The following is a 15,557-nucleotide window of genomic DNA, read 5'->3' on the forward strand; positions in this document are numbered from 1 at the left end:
ATAGCCCCTGGGATCATTTCAGTTTCTTATTCCTTTAGTAAATGTTGGGTCTACAGTTGGATGATTGCCGGATACCAGACATCACTTTTGGTGGTGCTAGTTCTTCATCACCAGTGAGTAGAGACAGCAGGGAGTGAGTAATTAATTCCAGTATTTTGATTTCATTTCATCTTAAGCCAACAATAGGGAACTCTGGGGCAGATACGTTTTATTGTACTAAGTGAAATACTGAACATCAAGCCTGTAGCAAGTAAAATGAAAAAAATTATTATCAGGTAATGCAGAGTTATGGCTTGTTTTATATGCAGGTCTTTAATAGCATGCCTTGGTATGCAGTGTCCTTAATGAACTTCTGAAACTTTAGCAGTCACAGTCTTTTCCAAGTTGTTTTTTTTTCTCTTTTTGGTTTGGATAGTGGAAGTTATAATTGAGTTTTGTTTCTTTATTGAAGTGAATTTAGTAACGGTGAAAGCTGTAAGATTGAAGGCTCTGGAAATGGGTGTCTTCAGGCAGTGTTAGTCACTGGGCACCCTGTCAAGCCTGCTAAGAAGGTTGCCTGTTATGTTGTATTGCTGGGGGTCCTTTATGTGTTTGTGTTCATAGAACTTTATTCAGATTTGGACACTACCTGCTGAAACTGTTTCATATGCAAAAGTGTAATGCCATATATTAAAGGTGCTCCAGATATCTTACTTGCACGCTTCTTCCAGAAGAAAACAGTTTCGTGTATCTTTGTGATTGATGGCTCCCTTTGCACACACTTGCACCTGCTTTAATGCATATTTTTAAGATAATTTAATATTTGGTGAATACCTGGATGAAGATCATTTTTCTAGGACAAAGGTTACTTTAATTAAACTATCCCAGAAAAGAAAAACCAGCAAAAGCATATTAAACTAATAAAGCTTACTTAATTAAACTATTCCAGAAAAGAAAAACAAGCAAAAGGTTATTAAAATAAACAGAAATACTATAATTTAATGCGTTCACGGGACTTTTGTACTGGTTTAACTTAATCTGATATAAGATCATAACTTGAGATCGTGGCAGACTGCAGGCAGAGAGACCGTGTGCAGTCTTGGGTTCCTGCTTTTCGTTTCACACCCTGGTTTCTCTGCCCTGCTATCTCGTGTCAGTGCTTTCATTAATGCATGCCTCACATCTGACATAGTAGTCAGTGGCTGGATTTTGACAGCAAACATGACTGTCAAAATTGTGTAGCGAGTAGCTGGTTGTGGGAGCATTCTTATCTCATAATTATGTGAACTTTTAAATTTCGGAAGTGGTATGCAAGTGTCCAGAGGCTTCCTTTTTACAGTTACCGTTAAATACCTGTGTAGTACAAACCCCTACAACTGGATCTTGTGATTCCAACTGCTAGATACTGTACTACTGCCCCATACTTACGATGGCCCAAGTTTTTATCTATTGGATTTGCTGCCTTATAGGTATTTGTTATAGTTACTATGCCTATGCAATTCTAAGAATGGATTATTTAAGTTGTGTCCTTAGAACCTGATAAAATAGAGTGGGATCCAGAGAGGCACCTCGGATGCCTCTGGATTGATGCCTCATCCAAGCAGGGTGGTTCCTGGCAGAAGAATGGGACATAGATTGTGCAGTGACTCTGTGCTGAATGGGGAGTCCTGGGGCACACATCAGTAGAAAATGCTGACCATGTTGGCTCATGTGAACTTCTGCTCTTCTTTGTCTCCTGGTTTCAGCTGAGATAGAGTTAGTTTCCTTTCTAGTGATTGCTGTGTTTCAGATTTGGTATGAAAGGAATGTCAATAATGCATATTGCTTTCCTTGTTGCTAGGTGATGTTTATACTAGACAAAGACTTTTTCCAGCTTCCCATAGAAGCTGAAAGGGAGCATAGACAGAACAACAGAATAGCCAATGGAATATAATGTACCATAGATGTCATGCTCAGTGTATGAGTCGGGGTTGGCTGGGAGGTGGGAATGCACTATCACTTCTCGGGATGGGCTGAGCAATGAGTTCACCAGGTGGTGAGAGTGTCTTGTGTTGTATTACTTTATCTTGTATATTCTTTTACTATTATTATTATTGCTATTGTTGTTGTTTTCCTTTCACTGTTACTGTGCTATTAAACTGCCCTTATTTCAACCCATGAGGTTTTTTTCCCCTTTCCTTTCCCCTCCTTTTTTCAGTCTTCTCCCTGCCCTTCTAGGGAGGGAGAACTGTGCAAGCAGCTGCATGGTCCTAGCTGCCAGCTGGGGTTAAACCATGACACCGTGGTGCAGAGGTGCAGCACTGAGACAAGCTCATAGATACTCTTTGTATTGGAGTTACTGCATCCTCCTCTTAGCAATTGCCCAACCAGGGATTTCAGAGCAAGGTGATGAGAGGAGGGGACATGATGATATATGCTGTTATGAGTAACAACCTCATTTCTGGGTCTTCCTCAGCTGCAGGGCTATTGAACTCAAGCCTGTTGTGGAGAACAGCCTGGTCTCAGATTATAAACGAGTCTTGACTCTCCCCATCCATTATCCCCTCCCAGCTCTGAGTGGTCCAGATTCTCTTGTGTGTGTGTTGAAATGGGGGTGGAGGGTCTGACTGTAAAAGTCAATAGCAAGAGCCATCACGTGGAACGTAACTCATGGCTTTGATCCTGTTGTCCAGATTCAGTGAAATGTGAATTTGTGTCTGTCTGTTCTGATGAGCTTTGTGTACTTTCTGGTGCACAGGAGCAGCGGAGAAGAGCTCAAAGCATGGAGCTGAAGACAGAACCCAGAATTTCATCATGGCCATGAAGGATCGCATGAAAATCCGGGAGCGGAACAAGCCAGAGATCTTTGACTTGATCAGAGATGTGTTCTGTGAGAGCAAATTGACACATGCTCAGCAGATGAAGACAGTGAAGCAGAGCGTGCTTGATGGCACCTCAAAATGGTCAGCAAAGATCACGATCACAGGTGAGTGAGGGAGCCATGGGTTCTCATGGCCTTGCTTGGAAGCCCAAGGTAAGAGAGAATTGGTGTGAAGCTATAGAGAATGGAGAGGAAAGGCTTCTCTGTCCTGTGTCTCTTTCTGCTCAGTGTAGAGGTAGCAGGTAGAGACACTCCTACGCCAAGCTGTGAGGCTCATCAAAAGAGCTCTCATGAGTGATATCCCTGGCCATTCTGAGCTGCTGCTTCACATGGTGTGCAGACACATTGTCTTATTGCATGGTGGTGGTAACCTTTCTCTTTTCTTTCCAGTGGTGTGTGCTCAGGGTCTGCAGGCCAAAGACAAGACGGGGTCCAGCGATCCATACGTAACCGTTCAAGTGGGTAAAACAAAGAAGAGGACAAAAACGATTTTTGGGAATCTGAACCCTGTTTGGGAAGAGAAGTTTTACTTGTAAGTGCTCTTACAAGGACTCTCAGGCCCATTTTGCCCGGTTGTACAATCTGTACTTCAGCAACTCTGTCTTCTGTGTCAGTGTGCGTTCACACACCACCTGTAATGTATGATGGCTTCATTTCTCCTCAGCCTTGTCTGTGTGTGTCCAGAGGGTTGAAGTCTTTAACACTGTATGTAGTGCCCACCTGTCCATTGCATCTCTCTTACTTGTGTGTGTATAAACTGCCTGATCTGTGAACATGTTTATATTGATGTCTCTAGGGAAAGCTAAACAGGAAGGAAAATCTTGAACTCAGTGACTTTTATTCCTGGCTAATAGACATACTTTCAAAATTCTTTGTAATATGAAATAGTGAAGTTTATAAAAAAGACTAAGCAAACTCGCCATAACCTGCTACTGGTGTTTGACCAACAAAGGTTAAAGGTGGTTAGTTGTCTGTCACTTGTCTGTGACACTACCAGTTTCACTTTTCAGTTCTGGAAAATCAATGTAATGATCACGCAAGGGATTATCTGCTTTCAAGATGAGCAATGCATCCATGTCTGAAATGAAAGCAAAGGCTGGAGGCACAATTCTTTAGAAATCAACTACTCTCAGAAGGCTGAAGAATGTATTATTCCATCCTGCTGTTATTGAATAAGTAAACAGTACCCTCAGTTTATCATTGAACATGTTATAAAACAAAATGGAGACATGAAATCCAGCAAGCAGTGTCTCTGAACATCTTAAATTATCTCATTCAACCTGAAACATCTCTATTTCCTAGAATGTGTAAGCTCTTCCCTGGTACCTTCTCTCCCTTTCATTTTCCTTCCCTCTATTTTCCTTAACTGTTTGAGGGGAGTGCTTTCTGCTAACTGAAATTTGTGTTTTAAAATCAGCCCAGCTTTGTCTTTATGATGCACAGTACAAACAAAATTATTTTTAAAGCAGTTTTGGGCCACTCATTAACGCCAGAGAAATCTTGGTGCTATTTTGAGCAAGTAAGCCCTTGGCTTTTTTCTTAGTTTAATCCAAGGTAACATTACTGCTTGGTAAGTAGTAAGTATGCTTAGGTGCCATTTGGATAACTCTAGTCACAATAGCAGTAAGTCTGTGTGGGAGCCTTAAGGACCTTGATTTACCATGCCAAGTAGTTACCATGGTATTTGCAGTGTGTTCCCTTCTAATTTTAGGAGCTTCAACAACTGTGTTTAAAGATAGATAGCGCAACGTGATAAATGTCACAGTTCTAACGGTGCACTGTTTAGATTTTATCACCATGTCTGTGATTCAGCAGATAATATGCGGTTGGGCATTAGAGTTGGTGCTACTTTCTGTCTTACCTATGTCTCGGTGGTTGTTTTAATTGCCTTGGAATAGCAAGGGGAGATGAAGGAAATGAGTAGATCGATGGCAGGAGAGCGTTCAGTATTGGAATCAATGTGTCATTTCATTAGTAGAAGTCAAAGCTCACCTTCTGCTGGATGAGGAGAGGGTCACTTGGAAGTGTATGCAGCACTGGTCTTTTACATGCCCATCTTCCTTTTCTGCATTTAGAGATTTTTTTTTCAGTTTACAGATCTTAAAATTTCTGAAATTCTCTACCCCATAATCAAATAGAGATTTAAATCAGCATATGCAGGCCAAAAAATACCCATTCCATACCAAGATTTTTTAGAAGACATTGTCAGGACAATCAAGAGATAGTCAAATTTAAAAGATTGGGTTGTGTGTCTTTGTTTGTTAGAATGAAGTTAATTTCTTACAGTGGGAGAAAGGTGTGCTGGTAGTTATTGCACACCTACCTTGCAGCAGACATATGAACAGTTTGGTGTTCAAAAATGCTTAAGCATTTCAATGGGTGCAAGATCTGTGAGCAGAGAGAGGCCAGGTCAGTAATTAATGTGTGGATTAGCAATTGCTGTTCCATTTCTGTTTGGTTTGTTGGACAGACTTGTTTGTAGCTGGTATTCATTAGGTGCCCAGTGTTTTTTAAATGATCACAATACCAGTGTCTTTTTCAAAGGTTGGATATAGAGCCAGAAATCTGTGTGCATCAGTCATTATAATTGCAGCATTGTTATTATAATCCATGGCACGAATTGAAGCAGCCTATGGACAGCTGAGTGATACGATTCCTTCCACAGATGCAGTAAAGTCTATTAAAATCAGCTTAAACAAGTTTTTAAAATTTTAAGGCTGCAGTAACCTATTTCAAATAGTCTTTCTGTGCTTCTTTACAGTGATGGATGGAAAAGTATATTAACTTAAATACCTCTCCTTAAATATGACTTTGTTCCTTTTCTATATATTTTCAGAAAAAAATGTCGTGGTAGGCTTGACCCAATTTGGAAGTCCAGATTTAGAACTGTATCTTAGAGAAGACAATGTTAAAAACACTTTAGGTTTCCATTATAAGTGCTATTTGGGTCACTACTAGCCTGTGTCACTGTAGGCATCTGTTAGATTAATGACCAGTTCTTGGAGCATGTTCATGTTGGCTGAGCCAGGTGGTTGCAGATCCTATTTCTTTCTGAAAATAATCTCTTTGGATATTTACATTTTTAGCTTTAGGAAATGTTTTGTTATAGAGAGATTTTTTATATCTTTCATTGGAGTTTGAAGACCTATGAAAATACACAGGGTTGATCTTTCTGCTCAGTTCGAAGTTTTTCAGGCTTGATGCAAAGACTCCGCATATGTATGGTGCTTGGCAGGAAGAAGCCTGATGGAGGACCAACCGTTACTGCAATACAGAAATGCTGTTCTGTGAGCATGGAAGCCCGCTTCCCTTGCTTTACATCCCTTTCCCCTTCTGCAGTAATCCCAGATCCCTTTCCTATAGCTGTGATGAGGATTCTTAATAGGCAGCCGCCTTGCTTTGCCCTGTAGATTTCTCCGCTGTGCCCTCGCCTCCCTTCCCTTGCCCTTAACTCTGGCTGGAGAGAAGGCAGCACGTGTCCTACCTCCTGCTGGTTCTGAGTTTTCTGGATCAGTTGGTGCATGAGAGCCAGGTGGCTCCAGACTTTCCAGGGACGGCAGCTGGTGTGGGTTTCTCTTCTCCATCTAGCTGTAATTTTTTCACAAAATTTGTTGGAATGTAGAAGCTTTCATAACAAGTCTGGGTAACTCATTTCCTTAGGGAACAGCCCAGTAATATTAGAGGGAAGATATTTTTGCACTATTTAGTGCAATTAGAACAAGACATTATTTCCCCATTTAGACATATTTCAGGCTGTCAGTAGAAAATACAGTCTTCCTAGAATCTTTTTTTTTTTTTTGTAAAGGCTGAAGCTGAGCATCCATTTGAATGGGTTATAATGGCAGATGGTGTTTAGGAGAATAAACTTGACCACAGGACAAAGTTTCCGTTATAAAGTGAGAGCCCTGGGCTCTGTCGGAGGGCTGCTAGTCTGTGCCTTTTATTCAGGAAGCACCCCAGTCTTTAATGACTGTGAGCACTAGAAGTTACTGGATTCAACAGGACATTGCTGCTTTTCTTGGCCAAGGCACAAAATGACTCATTCATTTTACAGTAATATCCCCTTAATTGTATTGTCTGAATACAGCTGTGTCTGAATCTTTGAATGGTGGGTGTGAAATCATTGCCTGGAACAGATTACATTGTCACTGAAGAGTTTGCAAGAGGCCTGTTTATTCTCTCTCACTGCAGAAGAGTAACTGAGTTAAAATAAATGCAGGGCCTCCTGCTAGCAGATAATCAATATTTTGCTAGGACATGCAGAGCGCCCCGCATGATAGGCATTCCTGTTAATCCTCTGGGAATGATGCTATTGCATAGCCAACCACTGGGCTGTCACCCAAAAGCTTCTGTTTGGTTCCTCAATTTTCCTTTCCGCTGCTGAGCCTGTTATCAAGCTCAGCATCTTTCAGTTATCTCTGTGGCTATATGTGACTGTTCCAGAGCTGGTTTTTAGACTTCCCCTTCTGAGACCACTGTGTTTACAAACGTCACTGTAACTCGGCACCCTCGGCCTCCCTCACACAAGTTTGTCTTGCTTTCTTTATTCTCCAGGTACTGCAGATACTGAAACTGGCACTCTTAATAAAATCCCGCTGTTTCTCTGCTCCGTTACCAATGTGAAATTTAAATTTGAACACAGAGTTGATGCCTTGTGGCAAGCGCCTGTTGGGAAGCTGAGTAAATGTAGCTAAGGATGTAACGCTCAGAATCACTTTATCTGCTCTTTGTAGTTCAGAGAGCCACACTATTAATTTGTCAGTCGGTGTTGTAGCATTGGGTAAGAGCAAAATGATTGCACTTGTTCCCCTAAGAAAAGAGCTTCATGCTAGAAAGAGGAGAAAATTCATTTCTTTGTTCTTAGACAGCAACAGCTGGATCTTAGGGCATATTATTGTGCTGTCGTGCTTAACTTCTAAGCTGCTAAGCATTTTAGCTTGGTTTTCTTACCACTCTGATTTTGCCTTCGGTGTCTTCTCCACTCTGCTTTTGTTTTCCCTAATAGAGGAGACTTGGCATTGTTTAAAAATAAACCTGGCCTGAGAAGTGTTCTGCCTTCTGTTCCCACTGAGGTTTGCCACAACAGAGCTGCCAGCTGGACCCTGCCATGTCAAGACACTTCGTTTGAACCATATCCAAATCTTCCTGCTTTTTCAGCCAGACCATTTCCTATAGACAGCTTTTTTCCTGCTCCTTCTGTGTGTGTTGTTATAACTCTTTACTGGGCTTTCTCATACTGGTTTGCTACAACTACTCCTTCCTTTCAGATTTTCCAGAAAATAGCTTTGCCTTTTTTTTTTTTTTAAGTTCCTCAGAAGAAAAACTTTCCTTCTAAAATGATCACAGCTCTGCACTTTCTTTCTGCACCATTGCATGAAACGTGCCCTGCACTGGACTGCGAAACTTCACAGGCACATCCTGAGAGCTGCGTCTGCCGTGGTGTAGAAGGGAAACGGCTCACAGAATATGGATGTATAGATACTTTTGAGCCATAAATATTTTTTAATATCAAAACACAGCAAAACTACTTCATTCTGGACTTGACTGCCCTACTTTCAGATCAACAAAATATTGTTGCTGCCTCTGCTCCCTCACTTCCATTGTTTGTACTTGCTGCATCTGCTTGTTGCTTTTTGCCTTTATTCGCCTGTCAGCTCCAGAAGGCAGGGACTGTCTGTCTGTCTGGGAGCTGCCAAGCACAGTGGAGTCCTGGATGCATTGATGGCCTCTGAACTGTCCTTTTTCTTCAGGCAGAAAATAGGAGAAAACAACATAACTTAAGGAAACATGTTGAGGTGAAATGGGCATGTGGAGGGTTAAGGTCACGTTGGCGTGCCACCTCTCCAGTCTGCATGGTGCATTTTAGAGATGCACAGTCCAGGTCTCGCTGCAGCATTACTGAAATGAAACCAAGGGCTTGGTGTCTCCTGCAGGGCTAATGTGTTGGTAACACCTTTCTTGAGATGAGAATTTGATTGGGAAGAAACATTCATGCACACTTGCACATTCATGCAAATGTGACACAAATGGACCTTAAAAACCCCTTATAGTTATTTACCAGACTGTCTTCATCAGTGTAGATTCACCAGCATGAGCTAATGGAGTCAGTAGGCTACAGGTTTTCAATTTGAGCACTCTCCATGCTTTATGGCAGAACATTAGCAAACTGTCAGTGTTGCCACAACTTAACAAGGTGTATGGCTTTCATGTTAGCATTTCTGCAGGTGGAGGTTAAGTAACAGTCCTGCAAACGTCGTTAGCACAAACAGCAGATGATTAGCAAATTCAGCACAAAAGTCTTAGGTTTTTTTGCTTCAAACTATGAATCATTGTCTCAAAAGTGATGTTCTGGTCATTTTTAGACACTTCTTCTTTTTCTGTCTCTCCACTTTTGGAGGATACCAGGCACATGCAATACTCCATCCCAGGCCCCTGGCATCATCTGCGCTAATCTGGGCCAACCTATATATGGGCAGAGATCTCAGAACAAAGAATCACTTTATACAATTTTTTTGGTGGAAACTGAAGCTAGATTAGAAAGATACAATTTACTAACTTCATTGTGGGAAGCGCTATAGTGTAAATTCAGCAGTTGCCTCTTCTGTTTAGCCACCAATATACCAATTAGCATGTGTGTGGGCATGCCCCTGTGTGTGCAGATCAGAATTAACCACAGCTTCGTGTGCTCGCGTGCTTCTCCTCAGCCCAGTTTATAGATGGGCATGGGAAGAGGCCAGAGTATTGACAGGGTGGGGGACGTGTGTGGGAAACTGGTGGTGGTTGGAAGTTGAATAAGGCCAATGGGGAACATGGCAAAAGAGATGGAGGTAGAGAGTGGGATAGAGAGCAAGTCAGCAGAACCAAGCTCATCTGTTTCCACTCCTTCAACCACTAGCTTCAGGAAGAAAGACTTCATGGGAAAAAAAAATCACAATTTATTTGATTTTAATTTTTTTTAAAGATTTGGTGTGCTGCTTCTTGAAAATGTTACTTTATTTGGTAGCTTGAAGTATAAAAGTTAGTTCTTTATAAAAAAGGCATCACTGCAAGCATGAGGACAATATGGGTATAAAAGAAAGAAACCATTTCTGAGCCATGTACAAAGGGAACCTGGCTTCCAGTCTCTTGCGCTCTGAAGTGGGCCTGAAAGCATTTGGTAGTTTCTTCCTTGCAATTGGGGTCACAGAGTGTTTCTTCTCTCTGCATCCCCTTGGGAAAGCTGTGGGAGCTCCGCTATGGGAGACTGGACCGACGTATATGTGCACACGGTGAAATCCAGCTTCACAAAAACTGTAGCAAGAAGTGGGGCAGGCATCATTAGAAATGTGCCAGCTCCTGTTAATGAAGGGGACGGTTTCTAGCAGCAGTTTGTTAGCCACAGTCTTAGGGAGTCGTGAAGCTGTCACAAATTGGAAGCTATTTCTCATTCATTAGAAAGCCTGTTATCAGTCAACAAGCCCAAGTTCCCCAGTATTCATGATTCTGTTTTGGGGTGCTCTCTGGAAGGTGAACTAGTGTTGACACAACTGTCTTGCTTCACCGAAAGCAAGGACTGTGGTTGCTACAGACTGAGATGGTGATGTTTTACGGGTAAACCACCAGCCCAAGGCTTTTTTTCACCTGCTGTGAGCGAGTGATAAGGCTCACTTTCTGGCGTGGGAGCAGCATAAGGAATACGAATTGAGCAGTCTCTTAAAAACAGCAGAGAAAGGTATGGTAAAATAGAAGCTTCAGTAGCTCAGTAAATGCTACTGGAAAGTTTCCTGTAGCATTACCGGTGAGTTATGCTGCTGTAGCCGAGTGAAGGGTGATAGCCAGGCACTCCAGGAGCTTGTGGGACTCCCTAAGGTAGATTTAGGTCTAAATGGTGAATGTTTTCGTTAAGGAAAGAACAAGTTTCTGACCATTGGTAGCAAAGAAACAGGATCAAAGCCATCCCATCAAAGAACTGATGTGCCAGAAGGTGAGGTCTGAAGAAGTCAGGAGCTAACTTGCTGGTGCTTTGTAAATGTCACTGTGTGCGAATCTGTGTTTTTAGTGACCCGTGCACTTCTGAACACTGAGCCTCTACAGAACTGCCAGGATGTACATTAGTGCACTGTGTCAGGAACAGAGGATTTATTTTACATGCTTATGCTGTGTTGCTGATAGATATGGCAATGCACTCAGATAAATGTGAGAGCTACAAAGAGCAACAATCCAAGTGTTCCCTGCCCCTGAACACTTGCTGCGTGGTTTTGTTAAAGGAAGACATCCTTGAAGTAGAGGAGGAGGGAGGGAGAATAAAGGCAGAAGACAAACATTGAACCTTCTTGCTTCTGAACTCTAAACACAGCTTTGATTGCTCACTGAAGGCAGGGAACAGCGATGTTCTCTGCCCGTGGTCAGGACTGCATGGAATCGCCTCTAACTTTCTATGTATAATTTCCAGCTATTCTTCTGTACTGGAAAAATCAGTAGGAGCTGCATGGACATGTGTTAAACAGTCCTGAATCACAATGGTGGCAACAGAAGCCCAAACGATTTCTTGGTAGAGAGCATGCAAATACCAGTCACTGCCACATCTTATTGACCAGGCTTAGCAGATCTCTTCTGACCCATTTCTTCCTTCTCCCTGTTGCTTAGCAACAGATGCAGCATGTTAATGTTAAAAAGGCTGGAAAACAGGCCTTCAGCAGAAGTTGCCTGTTTTCATAGCTTTTATTTCCTTGAGGGCAGACATTTGTAGTGGTTATGGTGAGTAATCACCCTTGTCATGGTCTCATATGAGCATTCAAATTGCTTTATTGTATTGCATGCCCTGTAAATGAGCAGAGCCCTTATAATAAGGTTCTTCTACCCACTTCTGACACCCAGGAGCCTGTTTGTGTCTACAAAAGGTATCTGAGCGCCTAAAAAAAGAGGGAGGCTGCAAATTCTGCATGTACATTAGGCTGCAGGATGCCGATTCAGCAAACAGTAAACTGCTTTTTTAAAATGCAGATGTCTTTAATGATCTGCCTGGGGCACACAAACTATCAGTCTGAGCTGTGAATAATAGGCAAAATCAGTTCTAGTAACTAAATGCCAAGTTTGTAACTTCTGTATCCCACCCTTTCCTCCCATGCACAGGCAGTGTTTGTATCGTCTGATTGTAATGTTCTGTATGTTAATGCACTGCTGCTTTGTGACTGTCTTGAAGTGAGAAAGCTACCTTCACCTGAGCTATTTGTCTTTCACTAGAAAACAGCATGAAGGTTGTTTGTGGTAGGCCTTGACTGTCCTATCCTAGATATTGCACGTGCGTAAACGCAAGTAGCCTTTAACACCTACAGCTGAACATGGGGAAGGTGACGGGGAAGAGCTATCAGAAACCAGTGAGATGCTCATCAGCATTTTTGGGGTGTGCATGCTGAGTTTACCAGCCTAGCTATCAGCTGGCTTTTGTGGGCTTCACAGCAGCAGCAAAGAGAGTGAAGAGAATTCCCAAGTTCAGGGAGCTGCTGCTGAGAGTGAGGAGGAGCAGGAGAGTTGCAGCCAGTCAGCAGGTCTGAGGTTGGTGGCTGCGGTCAGGGCAGGGCACTCCTTCAGCGTGCGTCTGGGGTGCAGTATCTGCCATGCCACAGGAGCATTTGGAGCGTGCCAAAAAGTTGTTGTGTAGTTCCTATCAAACACTACACTTTTAAATAAATAGGCATTTGTTTACATTTTGTTTATGCCTCCCTCTATTGCTGGACAAGTGGGTGAAGAGGAACACGAAGCATGTAGCGTATAAATGCTGGCTGCATTATGTGCTCTTCAGCATTACGTTTGTCTCGTTTGCAGTGAGTGCCATAACTCCTCTGACCGGATCAAGGTGCGAGTGTGGGATGAAGATGACGACATCAAGTCTCGTGTCAAGCAGAGACTGAAACGCGAGTCGGATGATTTCCTGGGGCAGACAATCATTGAAGTCCGTACTCTGAGCGGAGAAATGGATGTGTGGTACAACCTTGGTGAGCAGGGCTTTGGGATTGAAAATGTGTCATGTGTTAGTTTGGGAATGTTTGAGAACATTTGGGTCCATCTGGGCAGTTTGCAAGAAAGAAAGAAAAAAAAAAAACCACAAACAAAAAACCTCACATGACTTCACGGGGTGTAAGATGGTGCCGTGGAGCAGCAGTTAAAATGTAGAGTATAACGTGTCAGAAGGGTGATGGGTTTTCCCTGTCAGGCATTGGAAAGTACAGTGGGTAAATACTTGGAGGAAGGCCTGGATTCCATTTGCGCTGGAGACATGTTTCCTGTCCTGTGCCCTTTTTTTGTGCTGACACGAGCATTTTACCAGTCTGTAAGACCTGTAAGTGCACTGCACCAGGCTGGGAAGTTGTTGAGACCTTTCCCAGAAACCAGAACACAGTGTTGTAGAAAGTATTGGCAAGTAACCAGATGGTGCTGAATTGACAGGCAGAGTAACATGACCTCCTAATCATAGGAGGTCCAAAATCTTGATAGGGACAACCAGTTATTCCTAGGGGCTGAGGACTATGGTGAAGTTGGAAACAAATTCCACGTATGTCAGCTCTGTTCTCAGGAAAGGGATGTGTCCTTGATGGTTCTAGTTCAGCTGACTGAATCCAGGACCCTGCCAGAAAGGCTAGCTTACATCTAGAAGTGTACATAGTTCTAGCTAGATGTGTCGTATTGAGGGTGTATCATGGCAATTGTTTTGCTGATAATCTACATAGTATTCAATGTTTTGAAAGAAAAAAAGTCAGAAAGTTTTCTCCATGGTGACTCTGATCACAAGCTCAGCCTGAGCTTCCAGCAGTTTCTTTTCCAATGTTCTTAACTCGAGATGGCTCTGCTCTGAACATGAAAAATGCATGTAATTGCTGATGATTTTTTCTTCTAGAGAAGCGAACAGATAAGTCTGCAGTATCCGGGGCTATTCGCCTGCAAATCAGCGTGGAGATCAAAGGCGAGGAGAAGGTGGCTCCATATCACATTCAGTACACTTGCCTTCATGAGGTAAGAAGCAGGTTCAGCTCAGTCATTGCCATGTCCCTTCTCTTTCCTGAAGAAGCATTTTTCTGACCTTTATTTCCTTGAAATGCTCCTCCTTGCCCTAGATGAGTTTTCTTTTCCCTGCTCTGGAGGCCTGGAAACACGCTGAATCATCAGACTCGCGTTTGTCAGGAAGGCAAAGGCAGCTTTAAGCTGTCTCCCCCGCACGGAGGGCTGGCTGCCGCAGCCTGTCTCACTGTCACAGCCGTGCTGCTGCCAGGCAGAGATCACGCATCGGTCCAGCTCAGATTCCCCCCTGGGCTTAGCATGGAGAAACTTCTGAATTTCCTTGAGTGATGTTTCCAGCATGTACTGTACCTATGTCTGTCTTCAGAGAAGGCTTACTGAAATGCTTGATGAGTGAATTCTGATCTGGGGAGGGCCTTGACTCTGCCTGTTGAGTGGTGCAGGTATTGGTGTTACAAATTCTTCTGTGCCGCTGCACTGGTGTATAGCTGTGAACAACTGTTGGGGAACAGGAGAATAAGCTGCAGTTACTGGGTACTCACCTGTCTCAGGGTGGACTAAGCTGGGCAGGCAGCGCTGCAGAAGCTAGGAGAAATCCAAAGATGACTTGTGAGAGTGACTAAATGGAAAACCCTGTCTCAGAGAGATGCCTGGTGCCCCTTTGGCCTGTCAAAGAGGAGGCAAGGTGGCAGGGTCAGTCTCTAAGTACCTGAATAAGGAAGAGTCCCTTTCACCTGACATACAAGAATATCGTGAGGTTTAAGCAAATTCAGATTAGCAAAGAAGGACTCATGTATCACAGAGAGGAATGTTCGGCTACGGGAACAGCATATTTATCCAGATGCTGGGCTAGATGAGCCCTGTGGTGTCTTTTGGCCTTACCAGGGAACAGGCAGATACAAATCTTAGAAAAAAAACATCAGGAGGCTTCTTTTAGTAGGCCGTGTTGTGTCCTTCAATACATATTTCTTGGTTTTTATTTCAATGATGTCTTCTGTCTGGTGAGCTGTTTCCCCTGCTATCCTTCTTTTTTACAAATATGTCTCTTTTTAAGTATCATCTTCTTTCATTTGTGTATCATGAAATGAAGATGATTTACAGCTAGAATAATTTAATCAGGACAAATAGTAGTGTAAAGCACAGTCCTCTAGCTCCTAATGAGATCATTAGACTTTTGCATCCCTTACTACAGGGAGCCAGCTGTCTGAAAGGCTGATGAATCTGTAAGTGACGTGAATTTGAGGATTACTGAGAAACTCACTGAACTGAGCGTGCAGTTTCTGCACAGCAATGATAGCTGAAAGCCTTTGCAGTGTTAGATAAAGTGAAAGGTTATCTTGAATAATAATGCAAGTGTCTAGTTGTTAGGGGTGATCTTAAGGACGTCCTTTTCAGAAAAAAAATATAAATCTGTTTGAACTGTTCTGCTGTGTAACAGTAATTACAAAGCTCATGCAGAGTTGTTACGTCAGCTAGTTTAAATAGCTTGTCCATGTTAAGGCATTTCATTCTGAGGACAGAAGTGTGTAGGTTTCAGGAAACTAATTAGTTTGTGATTTCACTGCATTGAAGCACTCCTCTGCATCATTCACAATGTCGCTGGGTAAACTTGTAGGTATGCCTGAAAAAATTAATCTAGGAGCACTCAAGAAGGAAAGAAGGTAAAAGCAGAAAAATACGTAGTGGGTAGGGGGAAAGAAAGAGGGAAGCAAGTTGGTGCCACCTT

At 42.7% G+C, this 15,557-nt stretch overlaps 1 protein-coding gene across 1 annotated transcript in view; it reads left to right on the forward strand.

Annotated features, from left to right (window-relative positions):
* The window catches only part of UNC13B (unc-13 homolog B), a 191,342-nt gene that overhangs the window by 114,458 nt on the left and 61,327 nt on the right, over nucleotides 1–15,557 (forward strand). Inside the window, exons 14-17 of the mRNA XM_074166749.1 lie at nucleotides 2,717–2,944; nucleotides 3,230–3,371; nucleotides 12,644–12,813; nucleotides 13,713–13,828. Coding sequence (XP_074022850.1) covers nucleotides 2,717–2,944; nucleotides 3,230–3,371; nucleotides 12,644–12,813; nucleotides 13,713–13,828 — 656 coding nt within the window. The remainder of the gene's footprint in view (nucleotides 1–2,716; nucleotides 2,945–3,229; nucleotides 3,372–12,643; nucleotides 12,814–13,712; nucleotides 13,829–15,557) is intronic.

This window comes from Numenius arquata, chromosome Z (genome assembly GCF_964106895.1).
Source record: "Numenius arquata chromosome Z, bNumArq3.hap1.1, whole genome shotgun sequence".
NCBI classification, from domain to species: domain Eukaryota; kingdom Metazoa; phylum Chordata; class Aves; order Charadriiformes; family Scolopacidae; genus Numenius; species Numenius arquata.